Source organism: Barbus barbus (assembly GCF_936440315.1).
Source record: "Barbus barbus genome assembly, chromosome: 40".
Lineage (NCBI taxonomy): Eukaryota > Metazoa > Chordata > Actinopteri > Cypriniformes > Cyprinidae > Barbus > Barbus barbus.
Genome location: NC_136718.1, coordinates 12,666,161 through 12,690,333, shown reverse-complemented (window position 1 = coordinate 12,690,333; position 24,173 = coordinate 12,666,161). Strand labels below are relative to the sequence as shown.

Below are 24,173 nucleotides of genomic sequence, written 5' to 3'. Positions count from 1 at the left end.
TTGACACTAAACTGGCGCTCTGGTGTCATGATCTCTGGATTAGCATTTTTCACAGCATAGTCTCATCATTAGACGATGACCTAGCAAAGAGATTGGTTATACAAACGCCAGACTTGTTCTATTAATTTGCACCATTGTCACTGTCCATCATTACTGCCCAACAACAGTTTTATCATATTATGCGCATTCCAATTACAGCTAGCACTACGACTAATAATAGCAAGGAACTTTACACAGAGCAGTGCCCACGTTACAACATATTTGTATTAATAGAAAAGAACAATTAATAATTAAGATCCATACTTGCACATTAACTACAGTTAATTTGTATGAATGAGTAGGCTAATTCTGTGAATATACAATTATTTAGCTAAATAATGTAGAATTTGACCTGAAGTGATAATAATAATAATAATAATAATAATAATAATAATAATACAAGTTTACAAAAACGCTCCCTCTCCCAAAATTCCAATAAAATGTGTTGGGTAGCATCGTAGGGTAAGGGGAGGTTAATCCGAGTTTAATACATTGATGCAGAGCGCAGGACCGCGGCTGTGATGATTGTGTTATCTCTTCCCAACATTTGGGTCTCCCTCAATTTCAGCCCAGCCAAATAGCTGCGAGAAAGTGCAGATGGAGTGACTCTCGATGCCTGAGGAAAAATATTAATAGCTAAATAACTTCCCCATACTTTCACTAAATCTCTCTCTCTTTCTCTCTTTCTCTCTTTCTCTCTCTCCATTCCAGATGGATTTGTTTGAAGTGGTCTCCCGACTCATCCTAGGTCTCTTTTCTTCAAACGAGGCTTAATTTCAAAGTCTCAAATATACAGTATAACTTTCGTTTCTCTACAAATATCTGGGAACTATACCCGTGTGCAAACACTTTTCATTCTCTCGATGTAATTGGCCTTTTGCAGCATTCTTAAAATGAATGCTCCGCCAAATGCACATATAGGAAAATCATATCTCACTTCATTCGATTTCTGAGTTTTTTCTGTAATTATTATAACTCTTGTTTAAATGTGTTCGATTTCTCCAGCCAAACAATTCATTTTCAGCGTGGTCACTTAACGAGTTAATTTTATAGGCTATGGGTAGTGCCACCCTAAGGTCGTGTTGAAAGAGTCATCTTTTTAGTAACCAAGATCAGGTAAGAAATGCAGGTAATTCACTGATTTGTTTAAACGATCCTTTGAGTTGTTCTGTGGCATAAGTCTCTGAAAGCCAATTGGTTTAATCAACTGAGCCTAAATGGGGAATCTTTCGATGCCCATTAATTGGCTGACAAATTTTTCTCTGGGTCAAATGACATTTTATTGGTCGAGTAAAGTCCATGTGGTGCTCGCGCCTTTTATACTCTGCGCGTTAAAGAGGGCAATGAACGTCAGAACACATTAAAATAGGAGCACAACAACATGGCAAAATTCGATAAACACAAAATGACAGGTATCCTTTGGGGATAGTTTATTTCAGAAGTCATTAAATAACCAAACTTTTTCTAAACCTTCATGATTATGGACAAAAAGTAGTTTTTGGTTTTAAAGCCAGGAGTCATTTTTCATTGTTCAGTAATTTCACACCCGTGATCACACAAAACTGCTCAATTTGTCCGCAAATGGCGTGCTTGGGGTCTCATTCTTTTGCCATGTGTTTGTGCGTCGAATCAACTAAAATAGATCAAAATACAATAAAACAATATTATCAAATAAATATACGAACAAGTGTGAGAAAAAAATGTAAAATCTCATGAAGTTGTGCCGAAGGCTAGTCAGTGAGGGCCGTTTAAAGATGAAAGCGAAGAGAAAGAAAAGGCTCAATTTAATCTGCTTTAAAACCTTTCAAAATAACGTTGTGCTTGGAACTCAGCGAGTGAGAGCTGATTGGGGATAAATAAGTTTCCTACTATGCCTGTGAGCTATTACACCCATCTCCAACACAGCCGCTTGTTCAAAATACACGTTTTCATTACGAACTCTAATAAGTCTTAACATTATTAAATGCCAATTGGATGATCAAGTGAAACAAGCCCCGAGAAAAATATTTTTAAGTCTGGAAAAAGATTACATTTTAGCCCCATCTCGTTTGCATGGCACCGTATAGCTAAAATGTGAAAAGACATTTCACAAAATGTAAGACGTGGAGTGAATTTGGAGATGTAAATAAACTGATATTTACACAAATTATTAATGAATCCTAACAGATATGCATGCATTCATCGGATGGAAATATTCATATTCTTAATGCACAGCGTTTAGGGCAATGGAGGAAATTTCTAATCACGGATTGCCACTTTGTAAATATCCGTAATCCAATAGCTGTGGCTCATGCTGGCCTGTGAATCTGTCCACGGAGGTTGTATGAGGGTTTTGAGTTTCGCGCGCAAGCACACATACACAAACACAAACATGTGTTCTAAAACAACACACATTTTAGATCAGTCATGCACACAGTTAAAAGCCGCTTTAAATAATGTAGAAAAGTATAATTCGCATCCTTTTCATGAACAAAGAAAAGCCCTTTGCAGTATTTTAAAACTGAACAAAATTAATGTGTCGTTCCACTTATTTATCAATATATAGCTAATAAAAAATAAAAGCCAAAATAACCAAATACAAATAACCAATGCTGAAATAACGTACGCGTAAAAGACGAACAGGGCACCTCCTAAATCTAAAGCACCTCTCTAAACGTCAGCTAAGAAACACAATAGTGATTCCAAAAAGAGCAGTGGGCATTTCCAAACAAGAATAAAACATTTTGCACCCTCCAAATCTCATTCTATTCCAACAGACGATTCCATAATATTACAAAACTATCTACCAGCAGGGTGTATTGAATAATTCATCTCTCTATAGTTCCCCTCTTGGCCTTTTGTTAAAAGTTTTTCCCCCCTTTACGGATTTCTGAATGTGAAAGGAAGGGTTCATTCCTTCTTTCGAAGTCTTGCTTTTAAGGCTTTGCTTTGTAGCATAGATTCCTCGCTCCAAAAGAGCTTCAGTGAAGCAGAGATCTTTGGACTGAAGTTCATCTTCAAGTGTGAAAAAAAGCCTGTCACAAAACCGACAATGTTTTGTAGTGTTACTTCAAAAAGACAGTCGTATTGTTTGCTTAAAGTAATTTTTCTCCCGAAATATTAACATATTCTGGGCACGATTTATTAAATTTAGCTAAAATATACGATTGCATTAGCCTATTTCATAATTGCGTATAAAAATGAATTTCAAACAAATGAAACAACCCCAATTAATTGTATATTATTACAGCGTTGTTACTACCGGTTGCCAGATGGAAAGGTCTGTTGTGCGAATAAGCGTGCCGAATTATCGCGAGAACCAGCGGGCAATGTTGACTTTATGGGCTGTAATTGATATTGATTGCCACATCGGTCATCTGTCAGTTACCGTTTTCAAGGGACCGTTTACTCAGCGTCAAATGAGTCTGTTGTACAAATAGATCAAGGCCTAAATACCATCCGTCAGAGCCAGTATAAATACACACTAAATCAAATTACTAAATGATAGTTCAACAAGCAGCGAAATCGCAAGGACGCCGAGCACCGACACAAAAAGCATACACCGATTTAATGTGCAGAAAAGACCCCAATAAACTCAAGCGCAACGTTTATTTTGACAAGAAATCGGCTGTTTTTCTGCATAAGATTAAAAGAAAATTAATATGGATTACCTTTGTCTCCCAGTATGCCGTCAATGCTGTGCTTAGTTTTTTTCTCCCCACTGTCATCCTTTTTGTCACAGTCGTCCTCATCGTCTTTTTTGCCAAACCGCGCACGAAGAACTCGACTGATAGAACTTACTGATGGGATAATTAAAAATAAATAAATAAAAGAACACAGTAAATAAAATCATTATATTTGCGTAATAATAATAATAGCCTATAATAATAATAATAATAATAAAGTAGGCTAAATAAATTAGATCCGTAATTTATAATTAATATAGCCTAGGTCTAGTTATTATAAAATAACAATAGTAATGATAAACTAATCAGGCTACTTTAATTTTCAGTTCCGTTTGTTCAAGACACAAAATGATTGTGATAAAAATGACTCTGGAGGTATGAGATAGGTGATGTGGACATGATAAAAAAGGGGCTGCTTACCAGATGAGGCCTCACCTGAGGGAACTGTACTTCTGTCACACACACCGTCCTTCAGCAGTTTATCCCGAATCTCCCAACTGAACATCCCGGGATTATCGCGCTTGTATTCTTCGATTCGTTTTTCCACGTCAGGTGTTGCCACCTGCTTTTGTGTTTGATTGAAAAGGCGAGAAAATGCGAAAATACGAAGAGAAAGGAACAACAACAAAAAAAAAGACAGGAGAACAAATTTAGCACAAATTTTACGTGTTTCCTTTTCCTTTTAATGCGTACCAACTTTTCTTAAACGGTTTAAAATGAAATATTTTATTAGCTTTGCAAAATAATAATAATAATAGCCTAATAATAGCTACAGAAATCCATCATGCATAATGATAATAACAAAAATGAAAATAATAATAATAGGCTATACTTACTCTGGGTTTGCTTCCTCCTATTGCTCCAGGACGGATCGAGCCAGTTTCTTGATACCGACAGAGGATTTTGGACACACAACCGTGGGAAACGCGAAGTTGTCGGGAGATCACGCAGGGACGGATGCCGTGGTGAGCCATTTCAACTATTTTGTGACGGATATGATTTGGCAAAGGCCTGCCATTGATGAAAACTCCGCCAAGCTGATTGACTCGACCTTGACCCAGAGGAGTTGAAACTGCAGTAAAGAAATGGGAATTAAATCTAACTTTGGCTAGCTTTCACTCAAAATTCAGACTTCCAGTTTACCCTCTTAAAAGGATTAAAACAATAACGATAATAATTGTATTTTTGACATACAATAATACCAAAAACACCAGAAGCACTTTGAAATAGTAGAGCTACTCTTTTTAGTTTAACCAGTCTATCTGTTACAAAAATACAGTGATAAATAATTGTCTTTATGGTTCTAAATAAAAAAACAACTAACTTTTTTTACTTGAATCTGGAAAATTGTTCAACATTTAGCCCACTGGTGTCTTGAGATGCGCTAAGAATTGTGTTTCCTGTCAATTAATGAAAGAAAATTTAGCAGAGAATTTAGCTTAATGTAATTTAACAGATTGCTCTTGAGTGGTCCTCTCGGCCTGCATGCGTTATGCTTCATTATTTTTTTGCACTCGGTGTTGTTCAAGTATTTGTCTTTAGTGGATTTTGGATTAACTTGCGACACTACATCACTTCAACAAATCTTACAATGACGGACAGGCTTTGCAATTGAAAGTTTTATTTGAACCACTAAAATAAGAACATTGCCAGCAACAAAATGGCCTGGAAAAAGTTTTTATTTATTTTTTAAATTCTGGTGCATTTAATATGCACATGCGTTATGCTCATCAAAATGCGGCAAAGCCAGTAACCATCTCTAATATAATAGTAGATATAGATATAGAGCTAGATATATATATTAAACTTGAAGCGAAAACGCCAATTTGACATTTGCGTACAGCATATTCAGTCGAGAACTTGGTAATATAGCCTACACTTCAAACTCTTTAAAATATATTTTTGGCTATAGGAAATCTGTAGGCCTGGTATTATTTACAACAATTAATTACAGCAAAACAAAGTACCCTAACATCTTTCCAACCAACCTTCCAAGGGGAATCCAGTGCGCGGATAGTTCTGTCCTGGAGCCGGTCGCATCATTCGCGGTACTGTTCCCGGTAAAGATGACATTCTACTTGTAATAAATGACGAGGCACAGTAAGGCTGATGTTTAAACTGCGAAACCAAGTCCAGACTTGTTGATGAATGTTTCCTTAATGACTAAAATTCACTTAAGTCCTCTTTTCAAAAAAGGGGAAAATAAAAAATTGTTATCCAGCCACACTATCGCGGGGATGTGAAACCTCCAAAAAATCAAACAAAGATAAACACTGTCGTTTTGTGCGGAGGGGGTCATGAGCAAAATAACTACCGCAAGAACAAGATGCAGCGCGCGCCAGGGAGGGGGTACTCCAAACGCTCTCGAGTGAACAAAGGTTACTTAATTCTTTGCAGTGTTTTCTTAAAAGGTCTGATAGTTTTGGATCACAAAGTCTGCTTAGGGGTTGGGAGTAGTTGAAGTGGATAACTTTAGAGCGCGGTGTAGGAGGGGTGTCGCGCGCGCCGATAGGCTCTTGCAGTCTTCTTTTATTCATGTGGGCATGGAGGGGAACAAGCAAGTTTTTTTCGACCAATCACAAAAAGCAGAGGGTAAGACAAACACTCACGCACACGCGGAGTGCCTAGCTTTTCATTCACTTCATCAGATTGCCTTTGAGCAGAAAACAAAGCAAACACTTGATCGATCGACTGCCATTTGTTAACAATGCCTAAAAGTCATGAGCTAATAAAACAGCAATTGTTTATATAGCCTACTTTAGTTTTTTATCCATATAAAATTACCTATAGATAAGTGTGTTTTGTTCATTAATATACTCTCAAATTTGGCTATAGCCTACTTGGCCTATTGTGCAGACAAAACTGTGCAACTAAAATATGTTTTCCTTTGTAGGAACGGAAACACAAGCTTGGTTTACCCAGTCCGTCAATTTAAAAAATCCTGTGCTAATTAATTTGTTCTGTAGTACCACAGCATGCAACTTTTAATGAAAGCACAGATAAGATAATAATGTTCCCTATGGGACTTTTTAAATTGACGGAGCACTTCATTGATTTGTTTTATAGTAGTCGGTTTAATCTTTTTAATTCAACACCACTCTCCTAAACATCTCTCCAACCAAACAAAGGCAAACAAAACAAACTCAATACAGTCAAAACTACAAAAATCAATAAGCATAACCTATACACACCAGCACCAAATGAAAAAGCAAAAGTGTCTTTTAAAAACCATTAACAAACATTAACAAAATTCGTTTTGCGAATAAGGAAAAAAACGATATTAAAATAATTATGAGTCTCGTAAATGACATAATAACCAACAAATGGCCAGTCTTCAGTCTTCATTTTTAAAACGTGAGGCTGATGAATGGCAAATACGTCTAACAACAATAATAATTGATAGATAATGTTAGATATTGTGTTTAATATCATATATATTTAATATCATATATAACATATGTTGACAGTCCAAATCATACTCTACTAAGTACTATTTGTACGAGTCAGGAAGAAACTCGTTAAATTATAACTTGTACAGTCCCATGATTAACCACTGCCAAGCCTACGATTAGCAGTGATAGGTATCCTGTGTGGAAAGGGATGCTTAAAAACATCAAACACTGGAATTCAACTTTAAGAACAGACAGGCAGTAATGACTTGAAAGCTGCGCTTTGTAGTTAACAATGGCATCGTTAATTTGTGTGCATTGCTGTTTAATATATACTTCCACATGACTAAGCATGTCACATCCCAAGGGACCGGTAGCTTGAATGCCTTTGAGGTCTCTTGCAGACGTCGGAGTAAAGCAAGACAGAACTCTTGTTGGCACGATTTATTTGGGCAAAGACTTCAACGAATATGTCTAAAGACGTATAGAAATTAGATGAAGCTATAAGGTACATTCTAGTTCCTTAATTGTGCTCAAGCTGTAGAAAATACATCCCCTATTTTTTTTTTAAATGTAGGCTATACTTTCGCAACCCAATTTTCTGGAAGATAATCGTCACTTTTCAAAGATTTGTAGCTTTAATGTGTCCATTCACTTTCACATTGTGAAATACATTTTTAAGTATACTTCATGAAAGCAATACAAACCTATAGCACACGTTTTTTCCCGATTAGGTTGTATATATATATTATATATATATATATATATATATATATATATATATATATATATATATATATAAAACACACACACACACACACACACACTCACACACACACCACTGAAACTTGAAGAAAACGAAATATTTCCTGAATACCCTTCTTTGACTTCTTTCTCCACAATAATACAAAGAAATCTACACGGCATGTATTCCAAATGTATGTTGATTAGCCCAACAGTGTGCTCACTGCATATACAGTAAGGGCTTCGTTAACTACGAATGACAAATTATAGGACTTGACACTAGATGGTGATAAAGAACCAAAAATGCAATTCTTCAGTTTTTACTCCAGGATTTCATTCCACTTTATAATGTTCATAATACACAGTAAAGCCAAAAGCGTAGTTTTTTTACACATATACTGGCTGAGATTGCATGACTGAATATTTTTCTGCAATCATAATTTACTATTAATTATATAGTAAACGCTTTTAGAAATAGACACACAATCATAAACAACATTTACACACACACACACACACACACACACACACACACACACACACACACACACACACACACACACACACACACACACATATATATATATATATATATATATATATATATGTATATATATATATCTATATATATCACAATTGTTTTAGCCCATTGCTGTCCTGTGGACACTAAAAAGAAGAGTAAGAGAAGCAAAAGCGCAGAGCTGCATATCTGAAGCATGAATGCAAGAGAAGGAGAGCAAGCAAAGAGAGAGAGAGAGAGGGAAAGAGAGCAGGTGCACCAGATCACACAAAGCCCAGCAGACTAAGGTTGAGTTCCATATGACACTTTTAGCATTGGGGCAGAATAACATTCCAGCTGGAAGCGTTTAACGGTGTTAAATCACTGGCTTGGTAATGACATTTTGTCCCCATATATCACTGAAAGCAAGGGAAGGAATGTCTGAAGTAGTCCCGTCTTTCTCACAAGCATTCCTACCCATTTCCACAGCACAGTAGCTTAATCCAATTGTAAGTGCTGATTGTCTGAGATACTTCAAAATAACTAGCAAAACAGATGAAGTCTGTTTTCTAGCCTTTAGAGGTATTAACTAATTTAAATCATAATTAGGTAAAGAAATATATACTTTTTTACTTATTGTATAATTCTGTTCAATGTTTTTGTTGTTCTTTTGTTCTTTCATGAAAGAAACAAGAAAACCAGTGCTTACCACAAAAAAATAATAAGCGGCACAACTGTTTTCAACAAAATGTTTCTTGAGCATCAAATCAGCATATTAGAAGGATTTCTGAAGGATCATGTGACACTGAAGACTGAAGTAATGATGCTGAAAATTCAGCTTTGCATCACAGGAATAAATTACATTTTGAAATATATTAAAATAGAAAACATAATAAGATTTTGCTATATGATTTTTTTAAATGTAATTTTGACCAAATAAATGAAACCTTGGTGAGCATATGAGAGTTTTCTTTCAAAACCATCTTACAGATCTCCAAACCTTCAGGCAAAAACACAAGAAAATAAAAGGCTTTGAAATAAACACAGAAGTAATATTCTGTCCCAAGCGTACAGTTAATGAATGACTGTAAATTACTGTTGAACTGAGGTATCGCTGAAGTGGAAGGAGCTGATAAAGTGACCCTGGTGTCCAATCAGAAAAATAGACAACGAAGAATGCAACTATTTTTGAATTACCATACATTTAATTCAATAAAATATTAATTTCAAATTTAAATGTTACACTTTTATTTAATGCAGCGGTGTTATTCCCTTGCATTTAGAATTAAAAACTCTCATCTCACAATAAAATAATGGAATTTAAAGTTTGGTCCAACAACAGATATATTATTCTCTCTCCTCCCATCTTTTATTCAGACATAAAATGCACCATAAAGGCTCTCAGGATGCCTTGTGATCTTGTCATGGAGCACCAAACCACTGCACTATGAACTCTTGTGCCTCATGCTCTCACACGATACATCCCCTCTGATGGACTCTTTCATGTGCTGGTGAGTGCTGTGAAGGGTGATGGGGGGACATGTGTACATCAATAGGTCGTGACCAGGAAGGTCATGCTGCATGGGGTGTTTCTTTCTCTCTTAAACCTGAATACACTGAGACTATTAACTACTTACTACATACAAACCAGGGGTCATGGGCAGGCATTTCTATAACTGAGCTGTTCTGGGATCACTGTGTCACTCATAACCTGATAAATATTTTCATGGATTGACCCTAGATGTAGGAAATGAGAATCAGAAACAAGTAATATGGGGGCATTTGACACATTTTGGATGAACTCGATTCTGCGAGCCATATCATTAAATATACAATTATAACAAGTAACAGACTAGTTATTTGGGTTTAGGACAAATTGTATTGTCTATGGACGGGAAAAAAAGAAGTAAAAACCATGCACTGTTATGGCCAATACCCCAAGTGTTTTTGGGTGAATGACCAGTGTTGGGAAGGTTACTTAGGAAATGTAATAGGTTACAGATTACAAGTTACCCTATTTTAAAATAAAGTAGTGTAACTCTTTAGTTACTTTAAGTAAGGTCATTTTGAAACTTTAAAAGCAGGCAGGGTTAACCTTACTGTACACTGTACAAAAAAAAGTTGAGCCAACTTCAAATTTTAAGGCAACCAGCTTCAGCAGATTTGTGAGTTTTCTCAACTTCTTGTTTTAAATTTATACAACAAAAAGTTGAGAATCTCCTACAAAAATAACTCAAAAATCTGCTGAAGCTGGTTGCCTTAAAATTTGAAGTTGGCTCAACTTTTTTTTTTTTTTTACAGTGTAGTACTCAACACTGATTACCGTCAGACTTTCAAAATCCTTTATCACTTGAATTAAGATTATAATAATTTAATTTTCCAGCACAGACACCACAAAATCAGACTTTAACACCTCTTTTTACTTCGAGGTTAAATACAGATTAGAATCATAAGATATAGTTTAATACTGTTTTTAAATCAAATCCTTGCATAGCTATGACAGGAAACACTGGCATCTCACAATGCCTTGGGGTAAAAAAACTGTTAATCTTAAAAAATAAAGCATATACATAAACCTAAATAGGAAATACAATAGTTATCTAATAAGTATATTTTCTAAACTCCTGAAACATTGGTGTCTCATAAAGCAGTCAATGCAATTTGGGAAATTAATCAATACTGTCTGTTGTGTGAAAATATTCAAATGTAACCCAATTTGTAATTGTTAACATTTTCATAAGTAATGGTAATTTAATTAACTTTTTATTTTATTTTTTTGTAATTAAATGACGTAATTCCATTACATGTAACTAGTTACTCCCCAACACTGTAAATGACACATCAATGACACATAATCTACTATAAAAAAAAAAATCAAGCAATCAATCAACAATTACCCTCACACACCTGCAGGTAATCGATAGTTGCTTAGGAAAAACAACCAAAAACAAGTCAAAAATGAGTGAATCGCACATACTATCAGTGCTTGCAAACATATTAAATATTAAAAAAACATATAAAAAAATTCATTATCATTTTGTGTGTGGGATTCCTTCATTTTTGTTTTGATACAATTTTCAAGTAAGGTTTTAAAATATTATGTGGTCTAAGCATCAGTTAAAAACCGTAACATTTTCTTCACACCTTTAAGATATGTTATAGTGTCTTTTTTCAATCTTTTTTCAAAAACATTTATAAATATGTATTTAAAGTAAACAGGCTCTTTGCAAATGTAAATATTTCATAAATATCATCACACTTTCAGGTCATACCACATGACATTTTACCACCTGAACTAGTTTTCATAAAAAAGTTAAATGATCCGATATGCTCAGAGACTTCTTACAGAAATGAAAAACATGCTCACCAAAGAAAATGTGTTCAAGTATCACTGTAAGATCATTTTTAAATAAATTAACACGTAGGAAAAACAAGAATCCCACGATTGACCCAAATCGGCTCAATTAAATACTCAATTAAATACAAAAAAATATTAAAATAAGTATCATCCTCTGTGTTTAGTGGTACGATGAGGGTAATGTAGGGCTGAACGGGAGGTTACCTCCTCTAACAAGACATGTCTCAAGGTTTATCAGCATGTGATAGACTGGCTGTTTTTTTGCCATAATCAGTTTGTCTGGACCTTCCCAGAAAATGTCATAGAAGAAAGAGGTCTGTTTCATGTAGATGAAAGTAACATCCCCGATTTTACATGCTGCCCCAATTGGTTTCACTAAATCAATCTAAAGACTGGTGCATGAAGAGAATCATTTGATGCCCCTTGTGGCTCTCCTTTACTGTGACTTTTGCCCCTTGCGTGTGTACTTGTTCATTTAAAAAAAGGCTCATGAAGAGTTATGAAAAAATTAGTGCATAAAAAGATGCATGATATTCTAAGGTTCCAGTTTTATCAAATGACTCGTCAGTTCCTGTTAGTAACTCCAAAACTTTGACTGAAAGACATGCGACCTCAGCTTTACCATAAGTTCCTTTCTTAAACGCCAAGACCTGATGTTTAATCTATTCATTTCCCTTGAAGTCATTCTTATTATTATTTTTATGATTAGCATATAGAGCTCAAAGTAAACGCTAACACTGTGGCAGTAATGACAAAATATAAAAAGTGATTGTTGAACTATACCAATATTTCTAGAAAGCCTAAACATTGATTTGATCCCCATTTTTACCCTAATTAGTCGGAGTGAGGTGGCATGCCTTAAACAGGGCATCTACAATGAATCAAATCAAATTACTCTGCAAAATTTGTCTCAATTTGTTGTCATTCACTGTCCAGTGGCGTGGAGGTTACAGCAATACACTGAAACGCAAATGTTAGTTCAAATGATAATCAAATTGAAGAAGAAAACTTTCCCAAATTCCTCAAAACTCAAGAAGGCCTTAGTTCTTATTTTAGAGTTGAGAGTTCTGGCATATACTATTTATATATGAATATCTCAAACTTTATTTTGTAAAAAATTAAATGAAATATTTATTTTAACATTTGAAATAACCTTTAAATAAATAAATACATATTTTACAATCTTGGGTAACCTTACAACTTCATTTTGAGATTTCAGTTAAGACTCTAAAATAAATAAAATGACATTTTTGACTAAGATGTTTTGTCTCCTAAATACAGTTAATGGAATTAATTACATTTTGGCTAACCTTAAAAAAAATATTTTGAGATTTGACTCGAGTTTATCACATGGGCCAGCATGTGGTGTGACAAAGTAAAATCTGTTTTTACTTTTTAATCAAATCGCATTTTGTCACACCGTAAAAGGCAGAAATCACCAGATGCAATGTGAATATAGCAATCAGACAGGAATCGTGTCTTAAAACTTACTTTTGCAAACAGCCAACTAAACACACAGTCTTGTGTTTGCAAAGGCGTTGTAAACATAGCTAATTTAGTACGGTGGTGTATTTTTTTTTGCGCTTCTCAGAGTGTTATCAGGTCATCCCAGCATCTCTAAGTTGTTTTTTCATAGATGATTATGACTGGAACAGACAGTCTTGGAATCCAGAAGAGCATGAGACCTTCATGCGGGGCTGAGCCACCTCCGGGATCAATGTCTGCATTTTGTTGATCAAGAACTGCAGATCCACCATGCAAGATGCATTTTGTTTGCTAAATAATTATCTGAAGTCTCTATTCATTTGCAGATTTTTCACACACAAACAGAATGCATGATAATGACGTTGTATGGTTGAATAACATCTTCAGTCTTTATTTGGCACAATAGGTGATTAACAGAGTGAGATGGCTTCTGGTGCTTCTTTATTTAATGCATGCATTGACTTTGCTTTATTTGAATGTTTTAATGTCAGTTTCCCACTAAATAGAGTGCTATGTAGAAATATTTTGGTAACACTTTAGTTTGTGGACAAATTCTTAACTAGTTGCTTAGTAGCATTAACATAATTCTAGCAGGCTGTTTATTACTACTTATAAAGCACATAGCATGGCCATATTTTAGATCCATTAGTCCTTTCCTGTACTGAAAGTTTAGGAAAAAGTAGTTAATAGTTATTAGTGTGAATTGGTCTCCAAACTAAAATGTGACCAATATTTTAAAATGATTGATGCACTGACAATTAGATAAATAATGTCCACATTTTTACCATGTAAATGTAGTTTTAATATATTAGTTATTTTATACTACAAATGATAGTTCACCCAAAAATGTAACCATCCTCATATCATTCTAACCTGAGAAATGTCTGTCCCTATAATGGAAGTCAATGGTAACCAAAATATCATCTTTTTGTATTGTGAGTTTTAACAGCATCAGTTTGAACAGTTAGAAATTAGCTGAAACAAACTTGTTTCTACGCCAAATTTCACACAGAAATTGCTAGTCAATTTCACAAAGAATTACAAAGAATCAGTAAGCAACATTGTTACAGTGATACAGAGATGAGTTTTGCTTCTAAGCTTCTAATTTCAATTGTCGCACATTTTATTTTCCAGCAGATACTCAATTATCACTCTCATTTGTAACAGACAAATATGGGTTGAAAAAATGTGTTACAACACTTTTTTTGTGGAAAAAAGTCTTTGAAAATGTAAGCAAAGCAATAAAACATCCCAAAATGATAAAAAAAATACAAATTAAATTAAATTAAATTAAATTAAATTAAATTAAATTAAATTAAATTAAATTAAATTAAATTACGCAAAATGTTAATTGGAATACAATTACTTTGTGAAAAGTTTAACTTCATTTATTAATACTTGCTCTTTTCCATTCATTCATTTTTACAGTCTACTACACTCCAGCATGAGATTTTAAAATGTAAAACAATGTTTTACCGCCATCTACTGGATAAAGGGGAATAAAATCTAATATGCACAATACTGTGGCCTTGACGTGTGTTTTATGGCAAGTGGCAAGTTACTGACGTGGCGATTAATGTCATCATTACTGAATTATATATAATTATGGCTTTAGTAATACATATGAATATATGCTGTGATAGTACTGCGATAGTGTTGTGAGAGCCTAGCGGTTGAGAGGGGCCCAGAACGATGTTCGCTGGGGGGCCTGACCACCCCCCACTAAATGTGATTTTGAGGGGACCCCATAGCAACCTCAGGGCAATGGGACCAGAATTCCTAGCGATGGCACTGAGAGCAATCATGGTTTCAGGCCCATCCACAGTTTATCACCTTATATTCACCCCCGTACTCCCCTTACCTTGCTGTAACCCGACTGAAGAATTTATCCACATGGAGGTGGAAGGTGGAAGGCCCCCTCACAAACAAGTCCCTCTTCTCCAGGCCATAGATGATGCGTGCAATGACATCACAAGGGGAGACCAATGTCAGGCCTGTATTTGCCATACCAAAAGATTTTTTCCAAGTTTTTTAACTAATGAAAACATCCATTATGATGTGGATGAGAACCTGTGGCCAAACCTACAAGACATGATTGTACTAACAACTACACAGTAAAACTACAAGTATCTTGTGTGTGGGTGATCTAAAGTAATGTTCCTATGATATTTCATAATAAATGTGTTTATTATTAGTAAAATACTAACCCCAACCGATGTTTCTGCAAATGCAAGTCTTCTTTAAAATTTTGAACATTGGGCAGCTTGTGTTACAAATAATGACTGTTTTGAGTTTTGTGTCTAGAGTTTTGAAAAATGACACGAGGCTTCTATTATTAGTACAAAAGTGATTGTAAAAAACTGTAGTACATTGTGTTAAACATAAAAGCCCAAAGGTACATTTTACGTGCTGAAACCTAGGGGCTAGATGCAGCATAATATAAACACTATATAAAATACTTTACTTAACATTAATATTAAACAAAATAGAAAAATCGATGAGAATTAACATTTAAAGGATAATGAACAATAGGTAACAGACCACTGATTTGTGTGGACCTTAGTTGGTGCAATAATAGGCTACTACTAATAATAATAATAAATTTGGGCATGGGACATGGTAGAAATTAAGCTACAAATGTTTTGCCAGAGGACAGAATAAGGTAGGAAACCGGATTTTTCTGCACATAACAAGAGATGGCGCTACTCGCCTGTTTCAATAAACTCCCACAGTTCAAAGCGCTTTATTACTAATTATAAGCTGTAGATGGCGCAACGTGCTTTAAAATTGTATAACTATTAGTTGTCATATTCAGAAAATTTAGTTAAGGAGGACTATTACAGCTAATTAACAGCTAAATTAATGTACATATAGACTTGTTGCTTCCTTTAGTAGTTATGTGGTGACAGTTACATTAAGGGAAATAACACTTAGTTTGGAGTCCACAACAGAAACCATACACGCCAGGGTTGACTCACTGAGGGCAGCTTACTTTAGAAATATTCCACTTTCCTGTAATATTTCGCACATTGATGTGGTCGTATTTTAAAGGAAGTGACTCGGGCTTTAGTTTCAAAAGCGTAACAGTCTCCTCACTATCACAGCTTTGAGCAAACAGCATAGAGATAAAGCTGATATTACCTCTGCATATCCTCCATACTAATAAGCCAGACTTGACTTGAACAGACTGGCTTGAACCGGGAAAAACAAAAATGTGAATCATCCACTGATCAGATTTATAGAGAGAGAGAGAGAGGTGTTGTCATCTTGGTTTATCCTTTGATAGCCTATGAAACGGTTTGCCATGAACAGTTCATTTAAAACCCCAGGATATGATAAATTCAACACACTGCAATTAAAATAATTCAAGAAATCTGTATAAATAAGTTACTTTATTTAAATAGTCTGGTGTGAAAAACTACACCAATACTGTACATTTTAGAAGTGCATGTTTCCTCAGCAGATGAAACAAAGTCAGTTAACATTAGCCTTCACACAGAAAATATCCAAGTCATTTTGTTGGCTGGACAAAACATAAGTAGCTGAAAACAAACAGTTACTGGTCTGATAATGTAAAGATGATATATAAAAAAAAAAAAAAGTCTAATCACAAACACAACAGTGCTCAATGTTTGGTAAGAAATACATGAAGCACAAGGCCAGGACTAGTTATGGGCTTCTATAACTTCATGGTAAACGGTATCAAAAAAACAAAAAACATTTACACCAAACAGCAAGGCAGTGGCATTTCTGCCCTTGTAACAGACGTGACCAAAGGAAAAAAAAAAAGGCTTTAACACAAATGAATCCGTTTTCACTTAGCAAAATGCAGGTACAAGTGTTACTCTTTAAAAATCAAGTGATAAATGGATGTCACATCTGAATAGCCAAAAAAGAAAGCAAAATGCATTCTTCACATGAAAGCTAGAATACTATCCCCTGTGCCCAGACCTTTCCATTTATGCCACTACATTAGTACAGTCTTTTTGATCATCACGCTTCTCATAGGTGTAAATCACATGGCATAGTCCTCGACTAATAAAAGTTGGCTGCTCTTAACTATCTGGAATTCAGATGAGTGCCATTCCTAATACTAGTCTTTTCATTTTTCAGCAATATATGAATTTATACTGTTGGTGTATGTCTTAAACAGGAAAAAAAAAAAAACATGCAACTTTACCGTTCCATGTTACAGAGACAGGAATAAAAAAACAAAATAAAATAAAGACCAGCTTATACTCTGGTTACACAGTGTTAACAGTGTAACAGTTAATCCTATTCCTTCATTAAAGGATACTGCACACTCTAATTTAACAATACAGCAAGGAAATAGTACAACAAAGAACATGGAAATCAATAAATAGGGTGACATGATTCAAGGGAACAAGCCAATTGTAATTTAAAAAAAGCTCCAGGTTTGCTGTGCTTATTAATAACAATACAAGCAAAACAAGAAATACTACTATTGCAATAGTTCACTGTAATGTATTTATTACTAATAGTCTTATTTTACAGAACCATTTATCATAGATTTTATTTTGGCAGAAAACCACAGGGAGACTGTAAAATCTTGTGTTCAAGTCAAAATCCCAACTTCGGTTTCATTTTGATTAATCATGCATCCCATCCAACAAAGGACACTTTCAGAGCTGTTCTGTAGTTTCCAGCAGTGGTAAACCAATTCTTTTTTGTTTTTCTTTGTGTGTAGTCCAAATACACTCATCTAATTCTTAAACAGACCAGTAATTCGTAACACTGTAGAATCTGTTCAGTCAAACAACATTTTATATCCAGCCTTCCTTATTTCCACTTTAAACAAGCAAACAACTAACCACTCAGCTGCTAATAGTCACTAGGAGTCTGATTCTTTGAAAAATCACTCAAACTTGGCCAAGTACCCAGGCCGATGAGGGAGGAGGAAGTAATGGGTACTGCTGACTTTCTTCCCATCTTCCATGATGGGCAGAATACAGGGGCTACGGGGAACCAGCAAGCCCTCACAGCTCTGCTTGTGTTGAGCCTTACTGACGTACTCCGGATAGGGAGCAAAGCTCTGAGTAGGAGGCATTACCCCGTTGACGTAAATTGGAAGACTTTTTGGACTAATGGCACGTGGCATGACCTGATGAATGGGCTCCCTTGGCGGCACTTTAGGGGGTTTGTCTGCATCAAAGTCATCGGTTGACGGCTGCCTGCTGTCCGTGCTTTCACTGAAGCGAGGAAGAATTGGGACGCGAGGTGGGACTTCGGGTTTCTCCTGCGGGTGGCTGTGGGGAGAATGGTGAAGGCCAGCCGGTCTGAAGTTGGTGGCCTTGAAGGATCCGGCAGGGCCAGAATGGGAGCGATGCAGCCGGCGCTGGGGTCTGTCTTGGTTCTGTGTAACCATCTGCTCCCACTGAGGTCCTTCGTGATACGCAAAGTTTATCTGACCATTTCCCCGAAAACTGCGCCTCCCTGGCACGCCATACTGGAAGGACGGGGTTTTAGGCACCAGACATTGGCTCTCAGAGGTGCTGGAGAAAAACTCCACCTCGTCGTCTTCTGCTTCATCAGAGGAGAGGTTGCCTATGTCCGGGAGTGGTGGGAGGGGCTTAGTTGTTCTCCTGGGCAAACAAGGGGGTATGTGTTCATAAACAGACAGTTTCTGTAAAGACGGAACCACCTGGTCTCCCACAGGTGGGTGGCACTGAGAGGAAAACAGCAGCTGTGTAGGATTGGGAGTCTTGGGAGACAGACATGGAGAACAGGAGCCAGGCATCTTTCCTGTGAAGTAAAACACAGAGGGAAAAAAATGAGGATTTAAGCACAAACCATTTAAAATTACACCTTAAGTTATTTTTCTATGGCTCCATCTCTTAAAATGATGTCAGCCTCAACATAGCGAGTTTATCAAAGGATTCACTTATCAGCAGAGCAAATGACAATTATACACTTCCTATAACCTTCTGCGCTTCCTGAGAAACATCCGCAGCAGGCTTCGAGAACAGAGGGTGACCAGATTGTGATATAACTGATAAAATTCAATATCAAGCGCTCACTTACTTTCAAAGCCCACGTTTGCAGAGTTTTGCTGATACATTCTCAAGCTGTGGTCCATGGACTTCGAACCAAATCCAAAAAACAGCCTACAACAGACAAAAATGGAAGGTGTCAATACTGGTAACTGGAGAAGTAGATCTCTCAATATATAACAGCCGGTTGAGCTGAGGACTGCAGCTCACACTCACTTATCCATGGTGTCGTGGTCATGGTCTTGATCCCAGTACGGTTGGGCTGAGGCCATAATGTAAAAGAGAGTGGAGGCTAGTTCAGGCCTGTGGGGTCTCCACCTTCCTTGAACCTGCAGAACTCATAATACAGCCATGGGTAACCAAGTCAGGCCTTTTATGCTCCACTTTTCCAACAGCAATGGGAAAACTGTATAAAAGAAGAAAGAAAAGGTTGTTTGAATATACAGTAGGTGAGAAGAGAAGGTTATCTTGTCAAAAAAAAAAAAGGTAATTTTTGTAATAAAGACGAGAAAATCTTTAAAAGGTTATCCTTATTCGAAGCTCAAGTCACAAACTACATTTTTCTGCCAAATCAGGGATCCTCAAATCTGGCACAGAAGAGCCACTTTTCCTCTTTTGAGTTTAGCTCTAACCCTAATCAAACACACCTGAGCATGCCCATCAATTTCTTCAAGATCATTAGAAAAATAATCACAGGTAGGGGAGTTTGATCAGAACAAGATTTAAGGAACCTTGCACTAAACTGATCAAAAGTGACAGTAGCAACATATGATGTTACAAAAGATTTCGAGTTCAAATAAATAATATATGAAACAATATAAACAATAAACAGTCCAACTCGAGTTTATGTACATTCTGTACTGTAATTGGCATGGCTTGCTTTATTTTTCTATTTGCTCTGCTTGAGCTTGAATGCTTCTGTTCTTTATATGTATATTTTGTTTACACACATTTTCAACCAAATAAAACCTTGAGATATAACCTAACTTTGTTGTAGAACATTGTGTATAAGGCCCAATTATAAGCTTGTTCAGAAATTGACAAATTTGATTAAAAGAAAGTCTCTCATTAAACCTATTTGAATATTCGTTTTGTATGAGGCCAAATATTTGAATACAATATTTTTGAAAAATGCCCATCCCTAACAAAAATATTAAGCATTAAAAAAAAAAAAAAAAAAAAGTTTTCACCAAATCAAAGAATGATTTCTGAAGGATCATTTGAGACTTAAGACTAGAGTAAAGGCTGCTGAAAATTCAGCTTTACAATCACAAGAAAAAATTACATTTAAAAATATATTAACAGCAAATATTTTTTCATAATACTATTTCATAAAGCAATCAACGCCCTAATTAATATTCTAAATCTAAATTACCCATTTAAACAGGACAAAAACATTACACTAAAAACGTTCTTTGCAGAAACGGGTTGTCTTGCAAAAGCCACGTGACTGAAGATGATTTTTTTTAAGCAGTTTTTCCATTGTTATATTGGCAGGCAGATATAACAAACGGCTCCGCTATGAAGCTGCAATGATGCAACATCAGTTCTTTAAGACATTACACCAACATACAATAAAGCATCTGTGCTAAAAAAACAAAACCATTCAGTGAGATGTGCTGGAATGCCTGGGCGCAAGTCAGAATGTAATCAATGAAATACCCATGCAGGCTCCATTATGCAACTTATCACATGCTCGGCCTCTGCTTTGCCTCAGTCAGAACAGTGAAAGGCAGAATCTAACAATCGCCAATTCTCTCAGTAAAGACCTCCATGCAGATGTGACGCTAAAGCATAAATGGTTCTTTATGCGTTTACGTTGCAGAGAGTGCCTGTGCATTTTCAACATCAGTCAGCTCTTATCCGTGAGGTTAAAGCCCTGCCATAAAGGCATGAAAGAGGTGTGAGGTAGGACGTCACCAGCGGGGCCTGGGACAGCAGCCAAAGAGGACGTACTGATCCACTACTCAGAGGAACAGCATCTACTATGCCAAACAGTACAGTGGGGTAAATTCTGTATTAAAACCCAACACCACATAAGAACACAAAATTAAGCTTTCACTGTGAATCTCCACAGAACTTGGACAGGAAATAAATCCACTTTTTACAGTAGTTTATGTTTTTAATCCTGTCCAAACAAAGTGTGGTTAAAATAAATAAGTAAATATATACACACACAAGCATATGAAACCTTGCTAGCAATGTGGCACTAAAAGTTGATATAGCATACAAACATTCATAATTAGTTGTATGTCTAATCACAGTGCGCAAAAGACTACCAAGTAAATACTAAATATCAGCATAAAAAAGGATAAGAGGACCAGAGCTATCTTGTGTGTGTTTGTGTGTGTGTACACACACACACACAACATTAGGTTAGATATTAGGCTAGATTAGATTAGTGCTATCAATTTATGCAGATAGGAAACTCTGTGATTCCAGTGCACTCATATTATATTACAATATAATATAAATGCACTGCACATTATTATTAATATTAGTATAATATAACAGATAGGAATCGCTTTGATTGCAGTGCATTTATATTATACTATACATTTTACAAGAAAGTTAGCATTTTTGTTTGTTTCAAGTTGGCTGTTTTTTAATATTTACTTTAAGAAGCATTTCCCTTGGCCCAAAATTAGAACTTATACAAGTACTATATGCTGGTCTATGCATCTATACGGTTATTTTAACACGTCACTGTACCTCACCTTAATTAATTCTCTCTTAATGATATAATCACATAATAATATGCAATAATATTAACGCCAATTAGACACTCCCGTTTAAATAAAGATTTCAATCCCCTCTAAATCAATAGGCCTACGTGACAGACTGTAAACAAGAAAGATGAACACCTAAACACAAAACAGAAACATACAGTGGGCACTTTGATTAGATGCATAACTTGGTATGCAATGATGACTGATACTTATATCTGTGCATTGCTGGCGAAGTTCCATAGGCAAGTAAATGAAAAAAATAGGTAACAGAAAAGCAGAATCAGCTGGAGGCGATGAATACATAACAGAAGACGTGCAAGAGTTCATAAAGCTGTGGTCAATGATAAACTAGGTTACTACTACAACACAGGACAGATCGCACTCAACTGGTTGCGGTCTTGTAAACAGTTCCCTGGATTGACGTAGCAGGGCAGCTTGTAAAATACGAAATTGCAGTGGGAATATAAAGATCAATCTGATATGTGGACAGGTTTTCTACATCTATTTCAACACACACCCATTGACAAACCCTTTCTGAGTCAGGTGCGACTCATCTCAAACTATATCCCAGTCCAAAGAACAGCCATAAGAAGAGAGTTGCACATAAACTGTCAATTGCAATGAACATTTGGACATATTCATCTGTATGCTGAATGTAAAACATAAGTAACTTTAAAATATTTAAGGCTAACGTTACTTACAGGTTAAATGTTTCGCTGGGTTGTGTTTATAGCTGCTCTCTTATATCCAGTACAGCTTGTACGAGTGCTGTGATTAATCCCGGAGTATCTTCATAAAACTTTCACAACAATATATTAAACAAAACGCACGTGTAGTAATATATTCCGCCGCTCAACTTGCCGCTTTCATCACAGAAAGCAGCGAGCTGGAAACTATTTATAAGGACTGTCTACGTCAGCTCGTAGGCGCCGCCCACTGTCTTAAAGGAGCCGTTTTGTGCGACCTTATATGGCTTGTGACAAACAGCACGTTTTGAGTTCATATGTATTGAATTATTTGAAGTAAAACGCAGCAAGTTTTCCTGTATTGACAAAGTCATACAATTGCTATAAAGTCCTTGAGATAAGCTAGCAATGAAGTAACTAACATTCATATTATGTTGCATGTTTTGGAGGCTCAAATCCAGTGTTGCCATGTCCATTTATTTTAATCGATTTTGGGCTCTTTTTTTTTAGAGAGCACTGGCTCCCTGTTAAACATCTTATACATTTTAAATCCATGCTGAATACATATAAAGCCCTGGAGGGTTTAGCTCCTGAGTTCTTGAGCGAGCTCTTATAGTTCTTTGTGTCCGCTGCCATCTCTAAACTCTGGCCATTTGATAATACCTAGAATATTAAACTCGACTGAGGGCGCTAAATTATTTTCCTATTTAGTGCCCAAACTCTGGAACAGTCTTGCTGGCGTTGTTCGGGAGGCAGTTGAAATCTAGATTAAAGACGCATCTCTGTAACCTGGCATAACTGCATTTCATTAGCTCTGTACTTGTACTCTGCATAAATGACAATAAAGTTGAATCTAATCTAATCTAATCTAATACACATAGCCTACTGTAACACATTATCACAGTTCTATAATTTAAATCCGTTAAAGGATTTTTAGGCTGCATTAATTAGGTCAACCAGAACCAGGAACACCCGATGTACTCGTTATATCATACAAAGAATGGCATACGCTAATATTAGACTGTTTCATTCTTATTCCAAGGTCACCGTAGCCACCAGATCCAGACAGTTTCCAGATCAGATGGTCACTGCAGTCTCCCGGATCCAGTCTGTATCCAGACCTTGACAGCCCTGAATGTCAGCAGAGACCACAGAAACTAGATGAGCCCCAGAGACAGATCCCCTGTGAAGACCTCATCGGCCACTGGTACAAATCCTCTGCAAAGACTACAAGAGCCAGACAAGACCTTTGCACAATTCTGATTTGTGTTGCAGCCTGAAATTAAACCACACTATGTTGTTTCATCTGGCCAGAGGAGAAATGGCCCCCTGACTGAGCCTGGTTTCTCCCAAGGTTTTTTCTCCATTCTGTCACCAGTGGAGTTTGGGTTCCTTGCCACTGTTGCCTTTGGCTTGCTTAGTTAGGGACACATAATTTTTGGCAATATTGTCGACTTGATTGCACAGACACTATTGGAAGGGAACTGAACTGAGCTGGATTATGACATTACTAAATCAAGGATGAACTGACTTTAACTAAAAAAAATTGACTGTTTAATGATGTCCTC

At 36.1% G+C, this 24,173-nt stretch overlaps 2 protein-coding genes across 2 annotated transcripts in view; both read right to left on the bottom strand.

Annotated features, from left to right (window-relative positions):
- The window catches only part of pax7b (paired box 7b), a 50,813-nt gene extending 44,605 nt beyond the window's left edge, over positions 1-6,208 (bottom strand). The window contains 4 exon segments of the mRNA XM_079401355.1: positions 3,690-3,818; positions 4,125-4,269; positions 4,541-4,776; positions 5,693-6,208. Of these exon segments, the coding sequence (XP_079257481.1) occupies positions 3,690-3,818; positions 4,125-4,269; positions 4,541-4,776; positions 5,693-5,777 (595 nt within the window). The 5' untranslated portion in view covers positions 5,778-6,208.
- A 10,347-nt stretch (positions 6,209-16,555) lies between these two features.
- Positions 16,556-22,792, bottom strand: LOC306859190 (ERBB receptor feedback inhibitor 1-like). Its single transcript, XM_079400096.1, has 4 exons — positions 22,621-22,792; positions 19,407-19,596; positions 19,222-19,304; positions 16,556-18,942 (listed from the first exon to the last, which is right to left on the bottom strand). Exons 2-4 carry the CDS (start codon positions 19,460-19,462, stop codon positions 18,056-18,058), a joined length of 1,026 nt encoding a protein of 341 aa, XP_079256222.1. The 5' UTR covers positions 19,463-19,596; positions 22,621-22,792; the 3' UTR covers positions 16,556-18,055.
- Between the last annotated feature and the right edge of the window lie 1,381 nt (positions 22,793-24,173).